The 27,758-nt window shown below is 29.7% G+C and overlaps 2 protein-coding genes across 2 annotated transcripts; one reads left to right on the top strand and one right to left on the bottom strand.

Annotated features, from left to right (window-relative positions):
• The first annotated feature begins 485 nt into the window (after positions 1–485).
• Positions 486–27,520, top strand: LOC119607967. The gene is made up of 11 exons (XM_037962143.1): positions 486–1,739; positions 3,752–4,473; positions 4,782–6,785; positions 13,728–14,055; positions 18,424–18,740; positions 22,616–23,443; positions 23,503–23,582; positions 23,665–23,811; positions 24,515–25,421; positions 25,484–26,529; positions 26,600–27,520. The coding sequence occupies exons 1-11, from the start codon at positions 1,334–1,336 to the stop codon at positions 27,357–27,359; spliced, it is 7,545 nt and encodes a 2,514-aa protein (XP_037818071.1). The 5' UTR covers positions 486–1,333; the 3' UTR covers positions 27,360–27,520.
• On the bottom strand, positions 18,143–19,130 carry LOC119607980 (nucleolar protein 12). The gene is made up of 2 exons (XM_037962161.1): positions 18,962–19,130; positions 18,143–18,902 (listed from the first exon to the last, which is right to left on the bottom strand). Exons 1-2 carry the CDS (start codon positions 19,021–19,023, stop codon positions 18,176–18,178), a joined length of 789 nt encoding a protein of 262 aa, XP_037818089.1. The 5' UTR covers positions 19,024–19,130; the 3' UTR covers positions 18,143–18,175.
• Positions 27,521–27,758: the final 238 nt, after the last annotated feature.

The raw sequence follows: 27,758 nt of genomic DNA, 5'->3' as shown, positions 1-27,758 counted from the left end.
TCCACTCCCATGTCAAATTTAATCTGCCCCACTGTGTGTATGCTTAAATTTTTAAACAATGAAGTTTTTTATATTTAAATTTTGAAAGATCGTAAAATTTTCAAGTATTTTAAAATTTAAACAACATTTTCTGCACACAATTTTTCTACTCCGAAAGGTTTTATTAAGAAATGCAATTTTTTAATCCGTCTACAGGTAAAACTACCGTTATAGCCCAATAATGCTTTCTCTTTTACCTAAATTCCATGAATTTGTCAGTAGTAAGCCTAATAACAAATTGTATTTTAGGTATAGACTGACCTTTTGCTAAACTTATTACTATATTAGTTATTTTATACTTAACAAATAAATAAATACATGGTTTTTCCAAAAATTTAAATTTTTTGTACATTTTAAACACTACCTAGAAAAGTACCTTAAAACACAACTCTGTACTGAAGAAAAAAAACGCGTGGTCCCTCACATTTCAAACGAGTTTTTGTGAAACAACTTGTACTAGTTACTCGTCAATTTTAGTCGGAAGAAAAAATTTTTTTGCTACGGACCGAATTACAGCAGCAAAATATTTCTCCACAATATTTTTCGTATTTTTATACAGTTCATATTAATTAAAAAAATGCTAAAATATGTAAAAAACATAAAGAAAAGTGTGAACAACAATTACATACTAAAATAATTGCAAGTAAACGTAAAAAAGTAAAGAAAATTCAATTGAAAAAGTTGACGGCTACCAGTAAAAAAGAAGAAAAAAATCATTGAACGCGAAAATTTCTAAAAGAATATGGTGTAAAAAAAGATGGGAAAATACATATAGAAAATCAAAAGAAAAAAAAACGTGTAAAAGTGTTGCAAAATAAATAATATAGAAAAACGAGTTAAATGAAGACAACAAGTAGAGAGAAAATGTTTAAAAAATTAAAATAATGATAAAAGAATTTAATAATTATTTTCTAAAATAAAAAAAAAAAACAAACGTAAAGGACATTCAAGGAGAATTGAGGAGGTTAAGAACAACACAACAAGCAAAAGATAGCAAGAAATTGAAGGAAAACAACAAAAGAAACGAGTGGATAAAGAGAAAAAGTAAAAGAAAGGAATTGTTTTTATTACGGTTACGTGTTGTTGTACAAATTGAAGAAAAAAGGAATAAAAGCCAAACACACACACCACAGGACAGTGTGAGAGCGGGTGCCAGACAAATTGTACAGCAAAACTAGAAAACAAAGTTTCAGTAAGGCCGACCGCACCCGCCAATTAAAAATTTCAGTTTTATTACAAAAAAAATCGAAATCTTGTCAAAATTCCACCACAAACCCCCACTACTACCAACTCCATGCCCGTGTCCGTGGTTTGTGAGACTGCGGCCAGTGTTAATGCCGCCCTAAGGGAATCTTTAGGTTCAGGCGTTAGTTGTTCGGCCGCGGCCAAACAACAACAGTCAACGACATCGTCGTCATCACCGTCCCAACAACAAGATGATAAAATGAATGGTGGCTCTAATGCCGATGATATTGATACATTGCATGGCAAACTAGTGGCATCCGCTAAACGGGTATTATTGTCAAAAATCGACTATGAAGAAGTTACCAATTATGGCCAATCTGTTTTGGATAGTTTAAAATCAAAATATATTGTTTTAAAACCCTCGTCGGGAAATAATAATTCCATGGAAAATGGTCGGAATTCACCAGCAACCTGCAATAATAATGGCGCAAATGGTGACAGCGCTGCCGGTAAGTGTACGTGTTTTTTTATTTTTTCTTTTTATTTTGTTTTCATTTTATATTTTGTGTGTGTTTTCATCACTAGTTTTTTTTTACAAAAACAATAAATACTTCCTTTTATTTTGTGTAAATATTTGTGCAGACATTTTTTTCTCTCATCTTGCTAGTAAACGTCAATGTTTATTGCCCAAACTACAAGAAATTAAAGAAAGAGAGAGATTGATATTTGCTTTTGGTTTAGTAAAAGAGCGAATGAAAAAGAAATAAGTTTTTATTTTTTTTTTTTTTGGTTGTTGTCAATAATGATAAAATGCAGTTACATTGTTTTGATTAGAGTATTGCCAGCTTAAAAAAATAGTGAAGTTTTGTTTTTTTTGTATATAGTGGGAAGAAAAATTGTAATTTAAAAAAAAAAAAACACGTTTATTTTTTTGTTTTTTAGAAAAAAAAAGATCACGTGCTTTTTTTTGTTAATTGTTAAAATAAATTGAATTTTTTTTAATGTATTTTATAAATCTTTTCTTAGTTTCTTTATGCTTTTGATAATATGTATTTATTAATATTAGTAATGAATCATTGTTATTGTTTAAGTTGCTTGTTGTTTAAGTTTTTTTAAGAGACAACAAAGAATTTTGTTTTGCTAATTTCTTATTCTTCTTTCGTTACCGGATATAATTAATATGTATGAAATTTACTTGCTATATGTAGCACAGCTACAGACAGGCTAGTGTAGACTAGATGAAATTTTGAAAAACAGAAAAAAACTAGGTATATCGGTGAAATTGTATAAAGTTTTCGGCAATATAAACATTTTTTAATGTTTTTTTAGTCGCACATACATAAATGATTGATATGACATTGAATGCGCCTTCTAAAGACCTTTCGTTTGATAATAAAATTGCATAAGTAGATATAATTTTTTCAAGAAATATGGAAAAAATCATAAACACCTTAAAAAAGAAGGTTTTTATCCTTTGATCTAGCCCAAAAATTTTAGAAATGGTAAAATGAACATCAGCAACATCAATTTTGGGGCCGCCCTAATGTATTTTCCGCCTTTATATTTCAAAAATACGATAAAAGTTAATTGAAAATTAGTACATATAACTATTGGGATGATTTTTTAATACCTACCCAGGTTTCCTAAACCTATTTAAGTCTTCTACTAATTTCCTCTAAAATTTTTTTTACTTTTTTCATACATATTTTGTTTTTTTTTTACTCACGTGTAAAATTTCACCTTTTTAAGCGCCAACCCACAACCCATGTTGGCAACATTAACTTTTCTATTATTTTTGTTTTCTTTGTTGTGTCATTTTCTTGTTTTTCTTTTATTTTTTATCACGTACACACTATACAGTTGCTTTGCTTTTGATTTTTATTTTTATAATTTCCATACACGCACACACAAACATACAATTGCGAAATGTGCTTATCACGCGAAATAAAAAAAAAAAGAACAACAACAACAATAACATAAAGAGTAAAAATGACAAGAGAATTTTTATTTGAGGTAGATGTCAAAAGTAGAAAGAAAAACAAAAGAAATGTCATAAATAGCAGCATATTTTGCGTTAACTAGGAAAATTAAATATTTTTTGAGTGCGCGTAAAGCAAATAAGGAAAATTCTTGAATTTTCCCTTGGAAAAAATGGCTACAAGAAAATCCAAGGATAAAAATAGCTAAAAAAACTAAAATAAAGCAAATGTGTTAAAAAAAAAATTGTAAAAATTTAATATTTTTGTCCGTTTTTTTATTAATACTTTGGACAAAATGAAAATTTGGAGTGTACTTTTACTAGAGACCTTACGTGGCCTCGTGTTGGATTACTTAATGTTATGGCTTTTATATCGTTTCATATTGAAACCTCTTTACTTTAAAATTAAGAGGTTTTATAATTTTATTTGCTACAAATTGCAATGTAATTATATTAATAATAATTATGAATTATGTTATTCTTGTTCTTCCCCTCTAAATGACTGTTTATGCCCTGATAATGATGATCGAACAATAACAACAACAACAGATGCCAATGGTAATGCAAATGGTGGTGGCCCAGGAACACCCAATAAAAAAGCTCCTAATCCAAATGAATTACCTGCCCCCAAGCGTATACTCTACCCAAGAGAAAATGTGCGTGTAGGCTGGAAGGCCACTGGACGCAAATGGGATGTTGGTGTGGGTATGATGAATGTGGGCAATACTTGTTATTTAAATTCCACACTACAAGCCATATTCCATGTACCCTCCATGGCGAATTGGCTTATGTCAGATAGTGCCCACATGGAACGTTGTGAATCAACTGATGCTGGTTGCATTATTTGTGCCATGGCCAAAACTCTGCACGAATCACAAAAAAGTCAATCGGCTATACGACCCTACTATGTTTATTCTAAGTTAAAATCTATATGTAAACATTTAGTTATGGGTCGCCAGGAAGATGCTCATGAATTCTTACGCTACTTGGTGGAGGCTATGGAAAAGTCCTATCTCTCACGTTTTCGCAACTACAAGGAGTTGGATCAGTACAGCAAAGAAACAACACCTTTAAATCAAATTTTAGGTGGTTATCTAAAATCTGCTGTACGCTGTTTGTCCTGTAATCATGTCTCGGTGACATTTCAACATTTTCAAGATTTACTCTTGGACATACGCAAAGCCGATACAGTCGATGAAGCTTTAGAGGGTTATTTTTCACGTGAACGTCTCGAGGATATGGGCTATAAGTGTGAAGCTTGTAAGAAAAAGGTAAGAATGAGAGATAAAGTCATGGAATTTTAAAATATTTAAATGAAACTAACTTTTTCAAAAAGAAAGTATATCCTATGGATTAATTGGATAGTCTATCGAGTAATAAAAGTAATAATCTATGAACTTTTCTATTGACTGCAACATGAACTATTCTATGGAACAGTCTATGGACTAATTAGTCTATTAACTAGTTTGTCTAGGGTCTACTCACTAGTCTTTAGAAAATTTTATTAAAAAAAGTTATTTTTATTGTCAAAAGTACTAAATACATTGTGTAATATTTTCTTACCATTCCTTTGTATCAGGTTTCAGCCACAAAACAATTCTCTTTGGAACGTGCACCCATTGCCTTGTGTATACAATTGAAACGTTTTTCAATGTTAGGCACTAAACTAAATAAACAAATAACCATAAAACCTAGACTGGATCTAACAAAATATGCCTCACGTAAAAATCCTGGCGAACAACTGACCTATCGCCTAGTGGCCATGGTTACACATTTGGGTGCTTCCCAGCACTGTGGACATTACACGGCCATTGGTTTAACCGAATCGGGCACCTACTATAACTACGATGACAGTTATGTGCGTCCCATATCAATGCAAAATGTCTGTAATACAAATGCCTATATAATATTCTATGAAATGGATACACAGCCACCACGAAATGTCACGAGTACACAGGTAAGTGGGGCACAGAGCACATCGGTGGCTTCCAGTGCCAATCAAAAAGAGACGATTAAAATGAATGGCCATGCCTTGGGTGGTTCACCGCGTATAATTGGACCACAACTGCCGCCTGGTTATAACACAAATGTCAACGGTCCAGTAACCTCCTCTTCTACGCCTTTAACCAATGGAGGCAGTAAATTATTGTTAAATCGTTCTGCCTCCACATCATCCACAACTACAACATCAACCTCATCATCATCAAATGGTGGTAGTAGTAAAATAATGATACATTTCAAAAATAACAACAACAGTAGCAGCACTGTTAAAACCAGTGCTGCAACATCTTCAGTAACTTGTGCCTCGGCCACCTCATCTACAAGCAGTTCCACATTTGATAATCTTAAAAATAGCAACAACAACAATTCTAACGGTCTTCACTTAGTGGGGACCGGGAAATTTCAGGAATCTACTACGAATACGAAGTATCCACTGGGTGTCTCAACAACTAAAAGACAAGTTAATAATCTTAAAAACAGTAACGAAAGTTCCTCCGATGACGATGACGAAAATGAGATTGTAAGCTCTTCAACATCATCACAACAAACACACAACGCTACACAAGCCACACTGCCAAGTATGCCTAAATTGGGTGTCGAATCCACAAATACAACCAGTCTAACAAATGGTTATGCTAAAAAATCGCCTGCCCCCATAAAAAGTCTTGTGCCCTACGGCTCGGAGACGGATGAAGAAGCTGATGTCTGTATGTCGGCGGCTACAGCTACAAGTGTTGCTGCTGCAACTACTGCATCCAATGAACAGCAAAAGCGTTTATTACCCAATCCTTTGAAACGTAGACAGAGCTCGTCATCGTGGTCGAGCAGTAGTTCATCGGATAATGATGACGATGCCAATGATAACGATATAAAACCCTCGAATGGCATAAAAATTAAAAAGGCTGCCTCATCTACAGCAACTGTTTCAAAATCACCTGCTAAATCTGCCAACGATGTGGCTAAGAAATCATCAGATACCATCGACGAAATCTTCAATAGCATTAAACGTTCCAATAATACAAATAACACAAACAACTCCACCACCACCACCTCGGGGGCCAATGCAACTCTAAAGAAAAAATCACAAAACCAGCAATTTACCGTTACCTCAACCACTACCACAACAGATTCCTCCTCATCAGATTCCGATGACTGCAGCGCCAGCAATAATAAAACAAAGCCTACATTTAAAAGATCACACTCTACACCACCTTCGCCTCCAGTTGTTAAAACAAACTCTGGCATTTGGCAAGTTACCTCTTTACAACCAGTTACCGCCTGCATAAGTCCTACAACATCAATGCCTTCATCTTCAGGTTTATCATTGCCTGCCGCCTCAACAGAAATCAAATCACCCAAAAATCATAAAAATCCCTTTGCCACAAAACCCCTCCCGGTGGCCACAGAGAATGCCAAACGCATTAAGAAAGATGCCACCAATAAAACTTTCAATGGCAACGGCTATCAACGTAACACAGCAGCCAATGAATCAGCGGTTTCAGAACTTTTAAAACAATCACATCGCGGCTATGGCGCACCAACTTTAAACTGGAATGGTCAACAAAGTGAAATTGATAAAGAGGTAAGTTAAATTTATTATTTTTAAATTTTGTATTTTCTTTTTTTACATATTTTGGTATATATGATATATAAAATAAGTATCTTTTTAGTTTAACATAAACAATTTAAAATTGTTATCAATTAACTTTAAATTAAAGCAAAATTGTTTTGAAATTGTGTGTTAAAATAAAATTTGAATATGTTATAGATTAGGTTTTTTATGCCATACAAAGACGAAATTATAGATCAAACCTGTAGACATGACTATAGTCTAGACTTTGAATGTAACTAAAGTCCATACAATAGGCTATAGAAAAGATTATAGTACAGACTATAGATCCGGACTTAAGACGAGATTATAGTCCATACTATAGACTATAGTATAGACGATGCTACAGTGCTGACAATAGACGAGACTATGGTCATGACAATAGACGAGTCTATAGTCATGACAATAGACGAGACTATAGTCATGACAATAGACGAGACTATAGTCCAGACTATAGACTAGATTATGGTTCCGAATTTTGAATAGAAAATACTCCATACTATGGTCAAGACTATAGTCCAGATTATGCACAAAACTATAGTCCAGAATATAGACTATGGAGACTTCTATATTCCTATAAGACATTGTACTATAGACGAGAATATAGTCTAGATTACAGTCCACACTTTGACGAGATTATAGTCTATACTATAGAGAGACTATAATCCATACTATATACGAGACTTTAGTACAGACAATAGAAGAGACTAAAGTCCATTCTATATACGAGCCTGTACTATGATCGTCAGAATATCGACGAGATTATAAGTAGTTCAGACTAAAGACTATATTGCAATCTGTCGATCACACTATTGTCCAGACTTGAGGCGAGATTAAAGTCCATATTATAGTGCAGAATAAAGACTCTAGTATAGTATATAGGTCAGACTATAGTCAAGATTATAGTCTATAATCCAGACTATATAAGTCCAGTCCATAGATAAGACTGTTGTCTATATAGGCAAGGAAATGTTCCAGGATATAGGCTCGGCTATTGAAAAGAATATAGTACTGACTATAGCTATAGACCCGACTATAGTTCTCATTATAGATGAGATTATAGTCCAGACTATAGACGAACATAGGGTCCAGACTATAGTCTATAAACGAAACTATATACAAGACTTTATTCAGACTACAGACTATATATACTCCAGTCTATAGATTATACCCAAACATTTGTTGTATTAAAAGTTTCCCTACACGATTTCAAAACAATTTTGCTAAAATTACTAAAAATATTTATTAAAAATAGTTAAAATAAACATTATTGGTTTATGATTAAACAAATTCCCTACAATATTCAAATTACAAATAAATATAAGTTGTAAATAGAGTCGTCTTCTATCGTTGTGTTTTCAAAACTCAAAATAAATAAAAAAAAATCATTTAAAAACTCACAAACAAAAGGTTAAAATAAGCCTAAATCTTGAGCACTTTTATTTGAAACAAAACTCAAATAAAAATAATTATATTTTTTTACAAAATCGTTGGTATTTTATAACTATTCTATAGAAAAATTACAATAAAACTTAAACGTTTCTTTTGATGGATTATAAAACTGCCCAAATAAAGAAATGTTCTAGGGCTGTCATATTTGATTGTTGACTGTAGAGTAGTCATCTCACTTTTGTCTACATTAATTAAAGTTTTTGGTTTATTTTCCCAAAAGTTTATTATTAAATTAAATGTGGTTTTATTGGAATTTATGCAATATTTTGTTTTTTTAGGTCAATTATTTTATTTATTATTTTTATATTATTTGGTATATAAAATTCAGTTATTTCTTTTATATACATAAATGTATTAATACAACAGGAACGGTATATAATTGTCCATAAATTCAACTCCAAAAGAAACTATTGGCAAGAAAAATGATTTAAAACAACTTCTGAAATTTCTAAATTTAAAACTTTTGTATGAAATTCCTTTACCAAGTTACCAAGTCTCAAGATAAAACTTGTTGCAGCAATAAATGGAACATTCAAAATTGTTTCTTGTTTCCAAAAATATCTATAAATTTTTCTAAAATTTAAACAAATTTCTTAAGTTTTAACGAAGAAAACGTTCTTATTGTGTTAATACATTACGCTATTAGTTATTTATTTACATCATTTTTGTACAAAAGTAAAATACCAAGTAAAAAAATAATAAATTATTTGAAACCGAAAATAAACAAGAAAAAAAACTGCGTCATTATCCTATTTTCCACTTCCCTTTAATTTAGAATTTTTATTTGTTTGATGAGAAACGGATAGAAGACGACGACGACGACGACAGCAACAATAACAATAATAAGCAACAACAACATAACATCAACAACCAAAATGAACATGATCTAAAACATGACGATGATGGTGATGATGATGAACGTTATAATGACGTAAAAGATATATCAAATTTAAAACGAAACGACAATCAACAACATCATCAGAAAAATGAAAATGAACAAAATAATGACAACAATATCAGCAATTTTATAGCAACAGAGCAGGATGAAGTATATGATGAGTATAAGGAACAAACTGATAACAACATGATCTCTACAACATCAACATTATTATCCTATTGTATGGATGATATAGAACTTAAACTAACAGCTCAAGATGTCCTAAAACATAATGAACATATTGTACAACAAATGATGGATGAAGAAATGGAAAATCTAGATTCTTGCAGTTCTGGCACAACGGCCACCACAGTAATCAATACCTACGGTTTATCATCGCCCAATTCTACGTTATTAACTACAATTTCTCCGCCTGCCACACCCACAACATCGTCAAACTCTCGAGCAATAATAAGCTCAAACACCAACTGCTCCTCTTCACTATTGCCAACAGCAACAGAAGAAGAGATCGTAGAAGAAATTTCAGCTTTTGTATACAACGAAGAAGATACTATGGAGGACAATCTATAACAGGAATATTTTAAATATGTGCATTTTCTTATGATTTTATGATGCTGCTACTGATGTGTAGAACTAATTCTAACTACAGCACTACAACAATTAGCTTTTCTTATTATAAAACACCAAATTAGAACAACAACAACAACAACCCAGCAAATAACAACTTTTACAGCAACTAAGTAAAAGAGTAAAAGTCTTAGCTTTCAAAATGGCCTTATTATGGTTTTTGCATTTAATTTAAAACAACGACCTGTGAACAGTTTTAAAAGGAAAAAGAAAAAGAAGCTACAAACAGTACCGATTTTCCCCAAAATACTACAATTTTCAAAAGAATTTCTTCTTTAGAGAATTTTGAAATATTGTGTGTTTGATTTGCATTTATATTTTATTATTTGACTTGCTACAACTAAAATGATGTGTGATATGGTGATTGTGATTGTTTGATACTTTCTTAGTAGTCGTTTCAAGTTCAAATAAAAATGGCTTATCTATTATAGGTAATTTCATTTTTTGTTTATTTTTATATTCATTTTTACAATTTAGGAAGCGATTTTAATTTATGTGTTGTTTCTAGATAACGAGCGAGTAGTTTGAGCACAAATTTTACTTGTATTTTGTTATTGTAACAAAAACAAAATACAAGTAAAATTTTAACTCAAACTACTCACACGTTATCTAGAAACAACACATTATTTAAAAATAGATTTTTTATAATAATATGTAATTTTAGTACAATGATCTTTTTCAGGCCTTCAAAAATATTTAAAATTTAATAGTTCAAAGCAAGCATTCTTTTCACAAACTGTTAATAAATTTTTGACATTTGCTAAGATAGACATTTTCAAATCTTACACAGGCCAACAAAATTTGAAAAAAGTCTGTTAAAATATCTCTAAGAAGGCGGCAGATATAATATCAAATAAACTTGATATGATTCTATTCCTATTTCAGATTTAGCGCAGCTTATTTCTTTAGAAAATTATCCAAAAAATTTTAATTTTCATATAAGAATATTAAATTTCTTAGAAATTTTGATATTTTACAAAAATTTTGAAATATGAGTTCATAAATATATTCTCAAAAATTTTAAATTTCAAACAAACATTAAAAATTTTAACAAAAAAGTATGGAATTTTATTTTGAAAAATTTCAAATTGAATTTTTGACAAAAATATTGAAAATTTCTCATAAATTTGAATATTTTACTAAAAATTTGGAAATTTTCACAAAAATTTTATTTTTTAACAAAAAAAAATTTCAAAATTATAAATTTTAATAAAATTTTGAAATTTTCATAAAATTTTGAAACTTTCATAAAATTTCGAAATTTTCAAAAAAAAATTAAAATTTTTCAGAATTTTAAATTACATTTTAACAAAATTTTGATATTTTCATAAAATTTTGAAATGTTCACATTTCATTTTGCCTAAAAATTTTAAATTTCTAACAAATTTTAACAAATAATTTAAATGTTGAAAATTTCCCATAAATTCGGAAATACTAAAATTTAAAAATATTAACAAAAAATTGTTTTTTTTCATAAAATTTTGAAATTTTTCATAAAAATTTTGAAATTTTTCATAAAAATTTTTAAATTTTTCAAAAAAAATTTGAAATTTTTCATAAAATTTTGAAATATTCACAAAATTGTAAATTTTACAAAAATTTAGAATTTAGATTTCTTGTGAATTTTCAATTTTCATAATATTTTTGCAAAATTTCAAGTTGTCATAAAATTTTGAAATTTTCATAAAATTTTGAAACTTTCATAAATTAAATTTTCTTGGAATTTTAAATTAAATTAGATTTTAACAAAAATTTTGATATTTTCATAAAATTTTGAAATTTTCACTAAAAATTTTAAATTTCTAACAAACAAATTTTTATAAAAAATTTAAATGTTGAATATATTCCATAAATTTGGAAATATTTATTCACAAAAATTTGGATTTTCCCTAAATATTATAATTTTTAACAAAAATTAAAAATTTAGCTGTCTTTTGAAAAATATTTAAATTTTCATAAAATTTTAAATTTGAACAAACATTTGAAGTTTTAACAAATAATATGAAATTTTTACAAAAAAAAAAAAAAAAAAAAAAAAATTGAAAATATCTCATAAATTTGAATATTTTACTAAAATTTAAAAATATTAACAAAAATTTAAATTTTTTTTCATAAAATTTTGAAATTTTTCATAAAAGTTTTTAAATTTTTCATAAAATTTTGAAATATTCACAAAATTGTAAATTTTACAAAAATTTAGAATTTAGATTTCTTGTGAATTTTCAATTTTCATAATATTTTCCCAAAATTTCAAATTGTCATAAAATTTTGAAATTTTAATAATTTAATAATAATTTTCATAAAATTTTGAAACTTTCATAAATTAAATTTCAAATTAAATTTTCTCGGAATTTTAAATTAAATTACATTTTAACAAAAATTTTGATATTTTCATAAAATTTTGAAATTTTCACTAAAAATTTTAAATTTCTAACAAACAAATTTTTATAAAAAATTTAAATGTTGAAAATTGTCCATAAATTTGGAAATATTTATTCACAAAAATTTGGATTTTCCCTAAATATTATAATTTTTAACAAAAATTAAAAATTTAGCTGTCTAAATATTTAAATTTTCATAAAATTTTAAATTTGAACAAACATTTGAAGTTTTAACAAATAATATGAAATTTTTACAAAAAAAAAAAAATAATAATAATGAAAATATCTCATAAATTTGAATATTTTACTAAAATTTAAAAATATTAACAAAAATTTAAATTTTTTTTCATAAAATTTTGAAATTTTTCATAACATTTTTCCAAAACTTGAAATTGTCATAAAATTTTGGAATTTCAAAAAAAAAAATTCTCAAAATTTTAAATTAAAACAAATTACTTTGAAAAAAAATTAAAGTCTAGATTTTTTTTAAAAAAATTTTTAAATTTTCATAAAATTTTGAAATTTTTCCAAAAAAAATAAGTTAAATATTCACTGAAATTTTTAATAAATTTGGAAATATTCACAAAAAATTTGCATTTTCCCCAAAAATCTTAATTTTTAGCAAAAATTCAAAATTTAGATGTCTTTTGAAAAATATTTAAATTTTTATTTGTCAATTTTGAAAATAAAAAAAAAATAATTTCTCATTATTTTAAATTAAAACAAATTTTAAAATTTAAATTTTATGAAAAAATTTCGAAAATTTCATAAAATTTTGAACTTATTGCAAAATTTTAAAATTTTCATAAAAGTTTTAAAATTATCGCAAAATTTTATAATTTCAACAAAAATTTGGGATTACATTTTAACAAAAACTTCAAAATTTTGATTTTGAAATACATATTCCCAAAAATTTTAACAAAAATTTGGGAATTGTTTACATATATTTGTAATTTTCATAACATTTACACAAACATTTGGAAAATTTAAATTTTCTACAAATATTGAAAAACAAGTACAAAATAAATTCCCCATTTGATATTAACACACAGTTTACACCTCCATTTTACGCTTTTATGCTTTTTTTCAATTTCAGAATTTTGGTACTTTTTTGTAACAAATAAAATAACTAACTGTAAAAAGTACCAAACACTATGCTTATTTGTTACAGAAACACAAATAGTACCAGAACGCCAAGATAATAACGAATTCTTCAACTTGTCGCTCTTTTCTAAAAAGAACCAACCATTTCAGTACTAAATTTTCATTTTGTTTTTTTTTATCTCGAAATCATTAATATTTTAAAAGAAGGGGAGGAGAATAAAACATTTTTGATAAAAGTATACTTCACCACGAATGATTTAAGTTTACATCAGGGAACGAAGTGTAACAGAAAAAAAGTATATTTTAAAGTGGGACCTTCTTTGGTCACAACACAATTTTGCAAATAAAGTTTTTATTTAATTTTAGTTAAATCCAAACCGACAAACAACAACAACAACAAAAAGAAATTGTCTTCAACAAAATTGTGGTATTTTTTTTTGTATTTAATTGCAGATCATAAGTGAGGCACGCGAACAGCGACAACGTGACTGGGAAGATGAAGAAGAAAATGAAATGGATCGTGGCAGACAGAAAAAGGTTAAAGTGCCAAAGGATCCATATGCAACAACACGAACCCCCGGTTATAATCCATTCCAAGAGCAAGAAAATCAAAAACGTTGGAAACGTTATCATCATGTGGGCAGTGGCGGTGGTGGCGGAGGTTATCGTCACAATTTCCAACGCAATAAATTTAAATTTCAACGTTTTCAACATAAATTTCCCAAGAAAAATATGAATAACGGAGGCGGTAGTCTGGTAAATATGAATAGACGTAATGATTCTTAACCACCCCAAGGAAGGAAAATGAAAACGAAAATAAATTCCCACAACAATAACAACAGCTTAATAATGAAATATAAAAGATGAAATTATAGGTTTTTTTATGTTAATTTTAATATTATTATAACTAACTTTACAACAACAACAACAACAAAAACAACTATTAATTAATGTTACTTTTAAGTTTTCTTCAATATTTAATTGTATAGCACAGCAACAACAAAATAATATTTAAAAAATGAAAAGTTGTAAATGAAAATTTTAAAAATATATAAATTTAACTTTTCGTTAAAAGAAAAACAAAAAGAAAAAGAATTAATAAAACTGGATTTTTTCAACAAAACAAACAACAACAAAATATAGTAAATAAAACGAAATTTGTGTATTTATACTTTAAAACTTTATAAATAAATATATTTATCGTTTTTTTTTTTAATAATTTTAAAGATTTAATGATATGAATATTATTTAAAATTAAGAATTTTTTCTTTTTTTTAATTTTTGCTAAAAATTGACTTTTTGTTAAGCATTAAGTATGTTTTTTCTTAAATTAATTTTATTATTATTTTTTTTTTACTTTTATCATGTTAAACATTTTTATATCAAAAAGAAAAATTCAAATCGAATGAATAAAAACACTATATAGTTACAACAACAAAAAAGCTACAAAAAAATATATATATATAATTTCAATAATAATAATAAAACTTAAAACAGCATGATTTTGTTTAATATTATAAAAGAAAAACAAAACAATTGAAAATTTCGTTTAAACACATTTAAGTGTGAATTTTCCTATTAAAAACACAACTTTTTTTTTTTCAATAAAAAGTTAAACAAAATGCGTCAAATGCGCTTAAACCATTTTTTTTATATATTTATAAGTTTAGTTTATAAGTTTTTGTACATATATTATTAATAATAAATAGCAGAACACACACAACAACAATTAAAACTTAAAATATTAAAAAAAATAATATTAAAATAAATTCTAAATAGTGGAAAGAAGAAAACATAACCTCATTTAAATTCTTTAGTTCAAATTTTTAAGAAAAAACCTCTCCCTCCTTTCTTTTTTTTCCACCCTCCATACCCCCCCCCCCCCCCCCCCTTATTATAGTTTACAAATAATATTTGTATATTGTATGTGTATAATTATAAAAACAAAAGTTTTAAAACAGAAACAATAAATAAATAAATCGTATGTAAAATCTTTACCCAAAATTACTATACATATAAAACTGTAAATGCTGAAGATTTTATTTTTTGCAAATTGCTCTAGGAGCTAAGGACAAAGAATGTTTGTGAAAATTGTCTAAATTTCTTATTTAGCTACACAGAATTATTTCAACTAAGAAATGTAATAAAACCGGCAATCTTTTAACACTTTGAACATTTTTTAACAATTTGAATAATGAATTCGAATGTTTCCAAGAACCATTTAATGCAGAACTCATGAAAAACGTGAACACCTGCCATGATTGGCTTATTTCACTGTTATACTTTTACAACCGCTGGATGAGTTGTTAGACAACTTACCACCATCCCTTTGTGTTTCTTACAAGCTGGTGGCAATTGTCCCACAGTCACTCCTCTGCGGGCTATCTGTTGTCTCGCCAACAGTACCAAACTTATCTAGAAATATAGAACTCACTGTGTATCAATCTTTTAAGCCACATTCTCTTCGCTCGAGTTTGCACCCAAGACAACACAAATTTAGAAACTCTGCCTTGTGGGCTGCCCTGGTTCCCTGGTTCAACTTCAGGTAAAATTATTCCAAGAAAAAGACATACATTTGACACCACCAGTTTATAGTCCCGACAGACTAGAGGTATTGTTAGTACCTCTTTTCCCCCGGATTGCAATAACACCATGATGGGGAAGATCATCAAGATAACAAGCGCCTAGAGTAGTGAAGTTTGTCAATTCCGTTTGTAATTTTCAGAATATCATTTCCCGGCTCTATGATGTTTAATATTTTCTGAATCAGGCGAAAATAGTACTTTTTAGGTTTTAAAGTACTAAACCAATTTTCCAATAGACTACACTGAAGACTGTACTACAGATTAGACTAGACTTTAGACTAGACTATGGACTAGAATTTGGACTAGACTACAGATTAGACTAGACTATAGAATAGACTGTAGATTGGACTATTGACTGGATTATAGACTAGTCAATAGACTAGATTTTAGACTAGACTATAAACTACACTATAGATATATAGAATTTAAGCTAGACAATAGCCTAGACTATATAATAGACTATAGATTAGACTATAGACTTAATAGTATAGACTAGCCTTTAGACAACACTATGGACTAGGCCATAGATAGATATAGTCCCGACAGACTAGAGGTATTGTTAGCACCTCTTTTCCCCCGGATTGCAATAACACCATGATAACAAGCGCCTAGAGTAGTGAAGTTTGTCAATTCTGTTTGTAATTTCCAGAATATCATTTCCCGGCTCTATGATGTTTAATATTATCTGAATCAGGCGAAAATAGTACTTTTTAGGTTTTAAAGTACTAAACCAATTTTCCAATAGACTAGACTGAAGACTGTACTACAGATTAGACTAGACTTTAGACTAGACTATGGACTAGAATTTGGACTAGACTACAGATTAGACTAGACTATAGAATAGACTGCAGATTGGACTATTGACTGGATTATAGACTAGTCAATAGACTAGATTTTAGACTAGACTATAAACTACACTATAGATATATAGAATTTAAGCTAGACAATAGCCTAGACTATATAATATACTATAGATTAGACTATAGACTTAATAGTATAGACTAGCCTTTAGACAACACTATGGACTAGGCCATAGATAGACTGTGCTCCAGACTATATAGTATAGACTAGACTATAGACTAAACTATAGACTAGACTATAGACTAAAATATAGGCCACACTATAGACTAAACTATAGACTAAACTATAGACTACACTATAGTCTAAACTATAGACTAGTCTATATAGTAAACTAAAGACTAGACTGCAGACTAGAATGTAGACTAAACTATAGACTAGAGTATAGACTAGCCTATAGACTAAACTATAGTCTAGACTATAAACTAGGCTATAGGCGAAACTATAGGCTACACTATAGGCTAGACTATAGACTAGTCTATAAACTAGACTATATAATAGGCTATAGACTAGACTACAGACTATAATGTAGACTAGACTACATACTGGTATATTGACTACTTACCAAAAGTTTATACATATATGGGGTTGTATCGCGGTATATGCTTGTATATTTTTTTTTTTTTTTTTTTCAAAATTCAATTAATAAACAATTTTGAAAATAACTTGATTAGGTTTTATTCTGAAATACCAGAAATTTTTCAGCAAAGAAATTTGTAACAATTCCACAAAAATGAAACATTTCTCAGGTTAGTATATTAAAATTTCCTTTAAAAACTGTTTGTTATGATTTCTCATATGAATTATAGATTTCGAAATTATCTCCTATTGGCCGATTTTTTACATTTTATTTTCACACTACAATTTTCTTTCCTGAATAACTAATTTTCTATAATTCCTCCTATAAAATACAGTCTTAAAATAACATAAATGTAAATTACATAATTGGAAAATTTAATAAAATTAACAAAATACATACAAATATATAAATATACTAATAAAATTAGCTTGTAAGTATAAAATATCATATAAGTATGATAATAAATACTATATACATATGCAAACAAATCAAATTTGCTGATTGAGTTATAAAACAAATGAATTAGACACGAAAATTAATTGAAATAAAATAATTTGATTATGAGCAAAATTAATAAAATATATAAAGAAATAATAAGCTATTTAAAATTAATAATAAATTATTATTATTAAAGAAATAAATCAATGTATGTGAATAAAAAAAAAACAACAAAAATTATTAAATAATTAATTAAATATAAATAAAATATATATTTTAAAGACACAAAAAATATGATAAATATTTGTTTTTATGACTTAATTATTTACTTACTTTGCTTTAAGCCTTTACGCTAAATTTTCGCTTATTTTCATCATTCTCTACAAATCAAAATATACTTTAACAAATTTATTTTTAAAAAAGTTTTTAAACAAATTTTTTTATTTATTTTCATATTTCTTTCTAATTTGTTTCCTATTCATTTTCCTGCCCTTACTATAAGGATTCTTTTCGAATTTCTTCTTTTTCCTTAAATGTTTAGGCAAACTCTTTAGCGTGTTGTTTTTATCTTTACGTGCTTTCTTCTGATTCACCTTCTTGTCCAATCGTTCTTTCATCTTAAAAACTTTACTCTTTTTCAATTTTTTCAAAGTTTTGGTTTTCTTAAAATGATCCAATTCTTTCTTAGATTTAATATCTTCTAAACCCAATTTGGATTTCTTGTTAGATTTCTTATCATCATCCTCATTTTCGGATTCCTCATCCGCTTCTGCTTTGCGTTTTCGTTTGGAATTTATGTCAAAATCCATGCCTGGTATACAGTTGGCACTTTCTTCTGCATCTTCGTCTTCAGAATTTTGTTCGGCCGCACTTTCTTCCGAATCCTGTGTGGTATTGACACCCAACATATTGCGTTGTGCCGCCAAATCACCGGTAGACAATTCCACTATCTTAACTTTAACATCATCATCCTCGTATTCATCTTCATTGGCCTTATCGGCATCCGTAAGTTCTTTGAGAGGTTCATAGGATTTCTTCATATGTTTAACACCATCTTTGATTTCTTGACGAATACGCTTACGTTCTTCCTTAAGGTTACGTTCCAGCTCTTCCTTGGCACGTTTGCGTCTTTCATTTTTTCTCTTACGAAAACCTGTGAGAAATTCCCTGTAAAATTAATAGTGTTTTAATTATGTATTACTAAAATATTAAGCTAAATTACTTACTTTCTTTTCTGAGGATCAAAAACAATTTCTAACTTCTTTTTAGGCGCCTTTTTTCGTGCCATTTTTTAATATTTTTAATAAAATTTTTAATTTAAAAGTACAATTATTTATTTATGTTTACTTTTGCAGCTAGCACATGTTATTTTTACAAAACTGTCAAATTAATGAGTGTTTTTCGGTTTGAGTGCTTTTTTCTATAACATATACATAAGCTGTTTATTATGAAAACGTTCATTAATACTAGCATTCAACTTTTGTTTATATTACAATCAGAGACTACGGCTTAAGCCGACTAAGCCTAGCCGCCGAACAAAATGTCAAAGCCGCCGCCGCCGAAAATTTTTCAGCTTAATACGGCTTGAAAATTTCGCCATATTTTGTACAATTTACAGAATACTTTCGCTAAATTTGTGGAATTTTACTATATAAAATTAATTTGTTTTCATTTAAGCAAGTTTTCTTTTATCTAATAATAAGCCGCTCATTGAAATTTGGCCGGTGTAGAACTTTGCTCAACGTTCGTTGTACATGCTTCGCCTCAGATATTTTCGTGTTTTCGCGCCTAATTCGAGTCGCTGCTTTGACTTCAAACCAGCTTCGTTGACGTCAACGGAGCTACACCTTTTTACATTGCTGGTATGTCATACCGTAAAGGGCTAGGGTATCGAACATGTGTATTTCAAATGGGAAGTGCAGTTGATGTCAATTCTGCCGACTGCGAAAAGAAATTCTGCTAGAATATTTCGCGCCAAGCTGTTTTCTGCATTTTTTATTTGCCACAAAAAATCTGTTATTGTGTGTGTGCGAAAATGATATTCTTTAAATAAAAAAATAATTTTTTTGTATGCTATATGTACTACTATACCGAGGGTCATTGTACAAAGAAACAGCAAGTGTTGGGTTGAATTTAGTTAAATTGTTAATAATTATATGGGTTTGTTTTCGTTTAATACCCAAAAGTGTTTATCGAAATCTATATTTAGCATATTTGTGAGATCTAGAAGATTACAAAATGTAATCATGATGGTCTCCTGGAAGAATGCCAACATATATACCTCCCTAGTCACCTAGGCGGGTGGTGGTCGGTCGGCTAGTGGTGACATGGTATATTATCACCTAGAGGCAATGGAAGGAAGCTGATTGCCGTATTCAGGGGGTATCCTTGAGATACATACTTATTATTATACCATTGATCTTAGCAGAATCACTACCATACACCCATAATAGAGCGCGATGTCTGTCAGGTGTGCCTTTCAGTGAAGCTCTTGTTGTCTCCAAACACTATGGTGTCCGAATATTTACAAGAAACAATTGTTAAGCCGTCTTTTATACAAATTTATAGCTTTGTAGAGAATGTCTTCACGGACCTAGAGGATATAACCTGGCTAGGTATGTAGATGTTGTTTGGCCAAATATTACTAACTTGTGGGCTTTATGTCGACTTTAGGTCCCTTATAGTTGTCACACTATACCAAATAAGCATTCTTGCTAGAATTAAAGTTTAAAACAAGTTTAATTCCAGTCAAACATTCAAATTTCAAGTGTTGAAATACACTTTAATCCAATAGTATTCTCCAGTGAAAACGAAACTTGAATTCAAGTCGAACATTACAATGTTTTTACAGTATAATTCAATGCACGAAATCTATATACATAATACATATATAAAATTCTAACGTTACTGCCTGACTGACTGATTCATCATCGTAGAGCCTAAACGGTTTTAGCTAAAGAGCTAAAATTTAGACAAGAGGTTGGTCTTCCGCCAAATAGATCCACTTAGACGGGATTTTTGGAAATTCGAATGATTAGGGGGTTAAAAATGGTAAAAACGGGTAAATTCGGTAACCTCATATCTCCTAAACTATAAAAGATACAAAAACAGTTTAAAGCTTATCGTCGTTCATTTAAAAAATAAGCGGACAGGTGTCTGGTACTTTTTTTAAATTCGGCCCCTTTAGGGAATAAACGGGTAAAAACTGTATTTTGGTACTTTTTTCGCACCCCATGTATCATTTAAACCAGTGCACATTCAAAAAATATTTTTGAATCCTTCATAACTTGACGAAAAAAATAAAAATATAAATTTAGTATTTTTTGGATATTCGGACGTTTAAGGGGTGAAAATTGTACCTATTTTTGGTACTTTTTTATAAAACATTGTTTTTGGTTTATTAACTTATTCATATGAATACATAATAACGGGCTCCCAATACGATGTTGCAACTGGTACTTTTTTGACTTAGAACTTAGAAACATGTAATTAAGCACTTGAGAATCTATAAAAGTGGACTTTTTGGTACTTTTTCGTTCTTCAAAAGGTACTTTTTGAGTTTTCTATTTTTCGTTCTTCGACTGGTACTTTTTGAATTTTTTATAATATTGAACCTAGAAACATGAATTTAGGAATGTACAGCCCGGATTAAGTAATAACATATAAAAGGGAACTTTTTGGTACTTTTTCGTTCTTCAAAAGGTATTTTTTGAATTTTCTATAATATTGAACATGGAGTAAGTGAGAACATATAAAACGGGACTTTTTGGTACTTTTTCGTTCTTCAACTTGTACTATTTGGATTTTCTTTTATAATGAACCTAAAAACATAAAACTAAGCAATTAGGGACTTGAGTGAATGAAAATTTAAACTGAAGTATTTCTGGCAATTTTTCGTTCTTTAACTGGTACTTTTTGAATTTTCTAAAATATTGAATATATAAACATAAAATTAAACACGCAGTATCCTAATTGAACGAAAATTTATCTCGCTTACGTTCACTAAAATAGGAAAAGTCTTCCTTTAGAGTTGCGAGTTTTCATACATTTTAATAATGTTTTCAAAGTGAAACTTTTGGAATATTTTTCAATCTCTTTGTGATCCCTTTAAATGATGTTGTTCTGGAAGAACTTTAACATCCATGTAAACATTTTGGGTAATAAACTGGGGGACTACCAATGAGGGGAGCGGAACCTCCCATATGAATTAAATACAAAAATTCGTTTATCTGGGAAACTAATATAACTAAATTCTTCAAATTTTGCACGAACAACTTTATCTGAGTTTATTATAGATAAATAGCTAGTAAATAAACAAATAAAATATCTTTGTTTTTACGTTATTGATCATTTTCTTAATGCAAAATTTTTTAGAAACTGATTTTCTGCAAGATGTTTTATATGGAAGATAGGGTTAAATATCGGCAGATCCTAGTAAAACTTGGAGAAAGGATTTGTTTTTAATTTTTAAGAATTTTTTATTCATCCCTGCATAATTTCTCATGCAACTTTTGAGTTTGCTCTGTTTTGTTGTTATAAACAATATATTTGCTTCCAAAATCCTACTTTCTGATCTCTCGGATTCCGTTTTTATTTAAAATCGTTGAAAAATTAAAAACTAAACGTAGTTGAAAACTTAGCCGGCTTACAGTCGATTTTAAGCCGCCGCCGACATATTTAGTGTCAGTCGCCGGCGCCGTTAATATTTGTCGGCGCAGGGCTCTGATTACAATGACATTTATTATATTTATTTCGCGCCATAATTTTTCGTGAAGTGTTGTGTTCTACATAATAACATAAATATAAATAAAAAAATAAACATTTAATGCTTATTAAAGCAATTTTTTATTAACAAATATTTTAATTATACATAACATTTATATTTTTACAATATGGAAGTGGAGCAAGCAAATACAAGTGAACAAAATATCAGCATGGAAGAGTTAAAAATGGAGGAAGATGAAAATGTTAAAGAAATTTCCATGGAAGAGGATATTTTGGGTGCTCAAAGTTTGTTAATGTCCGAATCGGAAGAGGAAGGTAAAGAGGATAGTATTAACAAAAAGAACAAAAGTCCACAAAAGAAAATTGTGGCCAAGAAAACTAAACGCATCTTGGACAGTGATGATGAAGAGGATGTGGAAAACAAACCAATGGATCCTGAAGATTATCAGACAGAAAAATCAGTAACTAACAAAAAGAAGATATCTACCTTAATTGATTCTGACAGTGAGAATGATGAAAAAGAATCTTTGGATAAAGAAAACAAGCAAACCAATAAAGTGGTGTCTAGCATAATAGATTCTGAGGAGGAAACTGAAGTTAGTGCCAAAGTAAACTTTAAGCAAATCAAACAGAATCAGAAGAAAAAATTCAAAGAGAATAAAAAATCGAAACAAAAAAGTAGACATTCTGCTGAGGAAGATCATACAGATACAGAGAACTCTGATACACAAACAAAATCCAAGAAATCAAAGAAAAAAAGTAAAAAGACGAAAACGCATAGTAATTCTGAATCGGAGGGAGAAACAAGAAATGAATCCAAGAAAATTTCCTCTCTGGTAGATAGTGAATCTTCCGATGCTGAATCCCAAACCGATGTTAATGAATCCGATTTGGAAGCTTCTGCTAGAGAAGCAAATTTTGAGGAAAATAATAATAATGAAGAAAATTCAAAAGGAAAAGAGAAAAAACCCAAAGTTATGAGAGTAAGTACAAAATTGTAAAGTAGTTTTTGTTATGTTACGGTTATATATATATATTTTAGGCCTCTGCCAAGAAAGCTTTGGATGAAATGCAAGCCATACAAAGCGAACAGCAAAGATTACATCGAGAGGCTCATATAAGGTATAAAAATTTATAAGGAAATTAAAAATATGTATAGAAATCGAGAAAATTGTATAATTTGAATTTTTGTTAACTTCTGTAGTATTCCTTATCACAAACCCAAAAAGCATACCTTAGATGAATTTCTGAAAAGACGCACTATAATACAACCGCAAACATCTAGTCCTGTTGCAAACGCTGTGCAATCAAGAAGACTTAAGATGACAGCCGAGGAATTAGAGGAATATGCGTAAGTTTTTTTAAGTTATCGACAAATTTTTAACTATAGGGCAAAGTAGATAGATAGATAGATAGATAGATAGATAGATAGATAGATAGATAGATAGATAGATAGATAGATAGATAGATAGATAGATAGATAGATAGATAGATAGATAGATAATATAGATAGATAGATAGATAGATAGATAGATAGATAGATAGATAGATAGATAGATAGATAGATAGATAGATAGATAGATAGATAGATAGATAGATAGATAGATAGATAGATAGATAGATAGATAGATAGATAGATAGATAGATAGATAGATAGATAGATAGATAGATAGATAGATAGATAGATAGATAGATAGATAGATAGATAGATAGATAGATAGATAGATAGATAGATAGATAGATAGATAGATAGATAGATAAATAGATAGATAGATAGATAGATAGATAGATAGATAGATAGATAGATAGATAGATAGATAGATAGATAGATAGATAGATAGATAAATAGGTAGATAGATAGATAGATAGATAGATAGATAGATAGATAGATAGATAGATAGATAGATAGATAGATAGATAGATAGATAGATAGATAGATAGATAGATAGATAGATAGATAGGTAGATAGATAGATAGATAGATAGATAGATAGATAGATAGATAAATCTTGAGATTTTAAAGCAGTCTTATTAATAACATTTAAAAACATCTAGTAAACTAATGGAAGAACGCGCCAAGGAAGCAACTGAATTCTTTAAATCCGAATCTGAAAGTGAAGAGGAAGAAGTTTTTAAAGACAACGAAGGTGTTCTAGACAAAACAGCAGCACCTGCTGAAAACAGTCAACAGAATCACGAAAATACACCAAAGGAAACATTAGCTGAGACAAATGATATTGAAATGCAACAAAATGTTGAAACAGAAGAGTTTAAAGAAAATCTAGATGGGGTACAGTTAACTGAAGAGGAATTGGCAGAGCTTTTGGCGGAACAGGAACATGAACAAGCTGAAGAAGAACCCGAGAGACCTACTTGTTCTAAAGTTCTTATAACTGAAGTAATTGAATTGCCGAAACTGGACATGAATACGGTACGCATAAGTCCCGTTAAGAAACATACACCCCGCCCCTCTTTGAACATCAAGCAATTGTTGGCTGAAAAAAATCTATCCGGTAGCCCCTCACTTAGTGGTGATCCTAATAAATTAATCGATTTAGAAACGGGAAATTTAATCGAAAAGAAATCTACTGGAATAGAAAATCTTATGGAACGTTTAATGTCTACAGTTAAAGCACGCAAATCGAAAACCTCCGAAGCTTGTAATATACTATCGGTGGAAAATGGCAAGCTGGAAATATCGAAGGTCAATATAAGTATAACGGAAACAAAAGATGTACAAAAAGAGCCCAAACCAGGAGCTGCCTATTTTGAGTTGAAAAAGAATCTAAAGGAGATAATCAAAAAGAAACGTTTAGAAGAATTGAACAAGAAACAAGAGGATGAATTGGAATACAGTAAGTGTTTGGCAGATGATGATGAAGACGAGGAAAATAATGAAAATGAGGATATGGAAGTGGAAGAATATGAACCGGAGAATAAACCAAAAAATAAAATTGTTATGGTAAGTAAAAAAGTATTTGATAAATTTAATAAATTGAAACTAAATTCATTACAAAAATAAAGGTTGATGACGAGGAGAATGCTTTAGTGGTAGAGGATGATGAAAATGAAGACGAGGAAGAAGATAATGTAGTGGAGATTAACAGCGATGAAGAAGAGGCAGAAAATGAAGATGAAAATAAAGACGACGAGGAGGAGGACGATGATGAAGAAGAAGAAGATGAAGACGACAACGAAGACCAGAATACTGAACCGGTAGAAAAATCACAACGTAAAAATCGTATCATCAAAGCATTTGTTGATTCGGACGAAGAAGAAGAAGGTGCAAATGATGATATAGATTTTCTTAAAACACAACCACCAACTACACAACCATCTCTCTTCGATACCCAAGCTTCGGCAAAAACCTCTCTGGTAGATGAAGAAAATGAATTGCTGGCTTTGTGTTCCGGCACATTTGATGCCACACAAAAAACTTCAGTTAACAACGCCTTAATGTCACAAATACCACTAACACAAAATAGTGGAAAACCGGTCAATGATGAAGAGTTAATGGAATTGTGTTCGGGAACATTCGACCAACCTACACAGACTCTGCAGCCAACACAAATCAATTCCATTACAGAGAATCCTAAGACAAAGTGCAATAAAATTGTATCCAGTGATGAAGAAAACGATGAAGGTCAGTTGGATAAGAATGAAGAAAATAAGCAAAGAGTTAAGAAATTAACTAAGAAACTCAAGAAAAAGAAAGCAAAACTGGGATTTTCTGATGATGAAACAGAGGAGGAGGAAGAGAAGGATGATGAAGAGGAAGATTTGGAAGAACAGGAATTAGATGATGATGTGGTGGAAGTTGAGGAGGCTGAAGAACCAGAAACTTTTGTGGACTATGATTCAGAAGAAAATGAAGTTATAGTGCAAATGACTAAAAAGGACAAAGTAAAACAGGCCCAAAACTTTTTCGAAAAAGAAGCTGAACTTTCCGAATCCGAATGGGGCAGTGCTGATGAAGATGAAAAGAATTTAGACAATTATGATATTGAATTGGGTGATGAAGACGAATTTGACAAAGAAAAATTGCAGACAGAATTGGGACAAATTCATGCGTAAGTTAATTAAAATTGTAAACCCTTAAAATTCCATACATTTACTTTATTTTTTATAAATTTTTTTTAGACGCAAAATGTTAGATGAGGATCTACGCGAAGTACGTAAAATCCAAGAAATGCTATTCGAAGACGAAGAAAAAGATGGTGTGGGTCGACAAAGAACTTTTAAGTGGAAAAATGCTGAAAGTGGTTTTAGCCTAGACGATGGCCGTCCCTTAGATGAAAATGCTGATGGACAAAATGGTGATAGCGGTGATGAGATCAGTGAACATCAGTGGCGTAAGATACGTTACGAACGTGAACAATTTCTTAAAGAACAGGGTCTTAAACCCGACTCTCAAGATATGTCTACCGTATTGCCCAATACCACTATACCGTCACTCAACAATAGCACAACAACGAGCACAATACCGACGAAAAAGTTACAAATAATAACTGCAAAAAAGACTTCAGTATCCCACTCCTCAGATTCTAAGAAAGCTTCACCTTTCCTTATATCAAAAGGTATTTCGTCCATGCATAAGAAAAGCGTACGTGGATCATTTCTGGTGCGCGACAAAGAAACTCTTAATAAATTGGCTGGCCTTACAAAAGGCGCATCTGCCGTTGCTGCCTCTGATATGGATGATACAGCTGGTACTGTTTCCATTAAAAGTATTAAGCCCAAAAATTTTGTCTTTGCTACGCTCACCGAAGAGGAGCATGAAAACCTTAAACGTAAGGCCGATGATTTGTTGAATAGTAGTAATGAAAATGGTAAAAACTTTATGAAGAAACCAAGAATTGAACCGCGTCGCGATAAATGTTTTATAGATCAATTATTATAAAGTGATTGGTATTTAGCATTAGTAGAAGTTATAGAATATCGCGGGTGCTTGATCAAATTTTATTTATTTGATTTCTTAGTAGTAGGTTTAATGTGTAAGAATGTATTGTATATGTATGAGTTTATAACTAATAAAAATAAAAGCGACAAAAGCATCGTAAATTACACAAAACATTTTCCTTAAACTAGCACTGAATTAGAACTTATCTAGAACTAAACTGGAACTGAGCTAGAACTAAACAAGGTCTAAACTAAAACTATATAAAATGTGAACTAAAACTGAACAAGAACTAAGCTAGAACTAAACTAGAATTGAACTAGAACAGAAATTGAACTGGTACTGAACAAGTTCAGCTCCCATGTAATTGAATTAACTCCTAGAATGATTTATTTATACCCT

The sequence above is a fragment of the Lucilia sericata genome, unplaced genomic scaffold (genome assembly GCF_015586225.1).
Source record: "Lucilia sericata isolate MDLA Ls3-8-SP2 unplaced genomic scaffold, ASM1558622v1 Contig000770F_arrow, whole genome shotgun sequence".
NCBI lineage: Eukaryota > Metazoa > Arthropoda > Insecta > Diptera > Calliphoridae > Lucilia > Lucilia sericata.
This window is presented reverse-complemented; position numbering and strand designations above follow the sequence as displayed.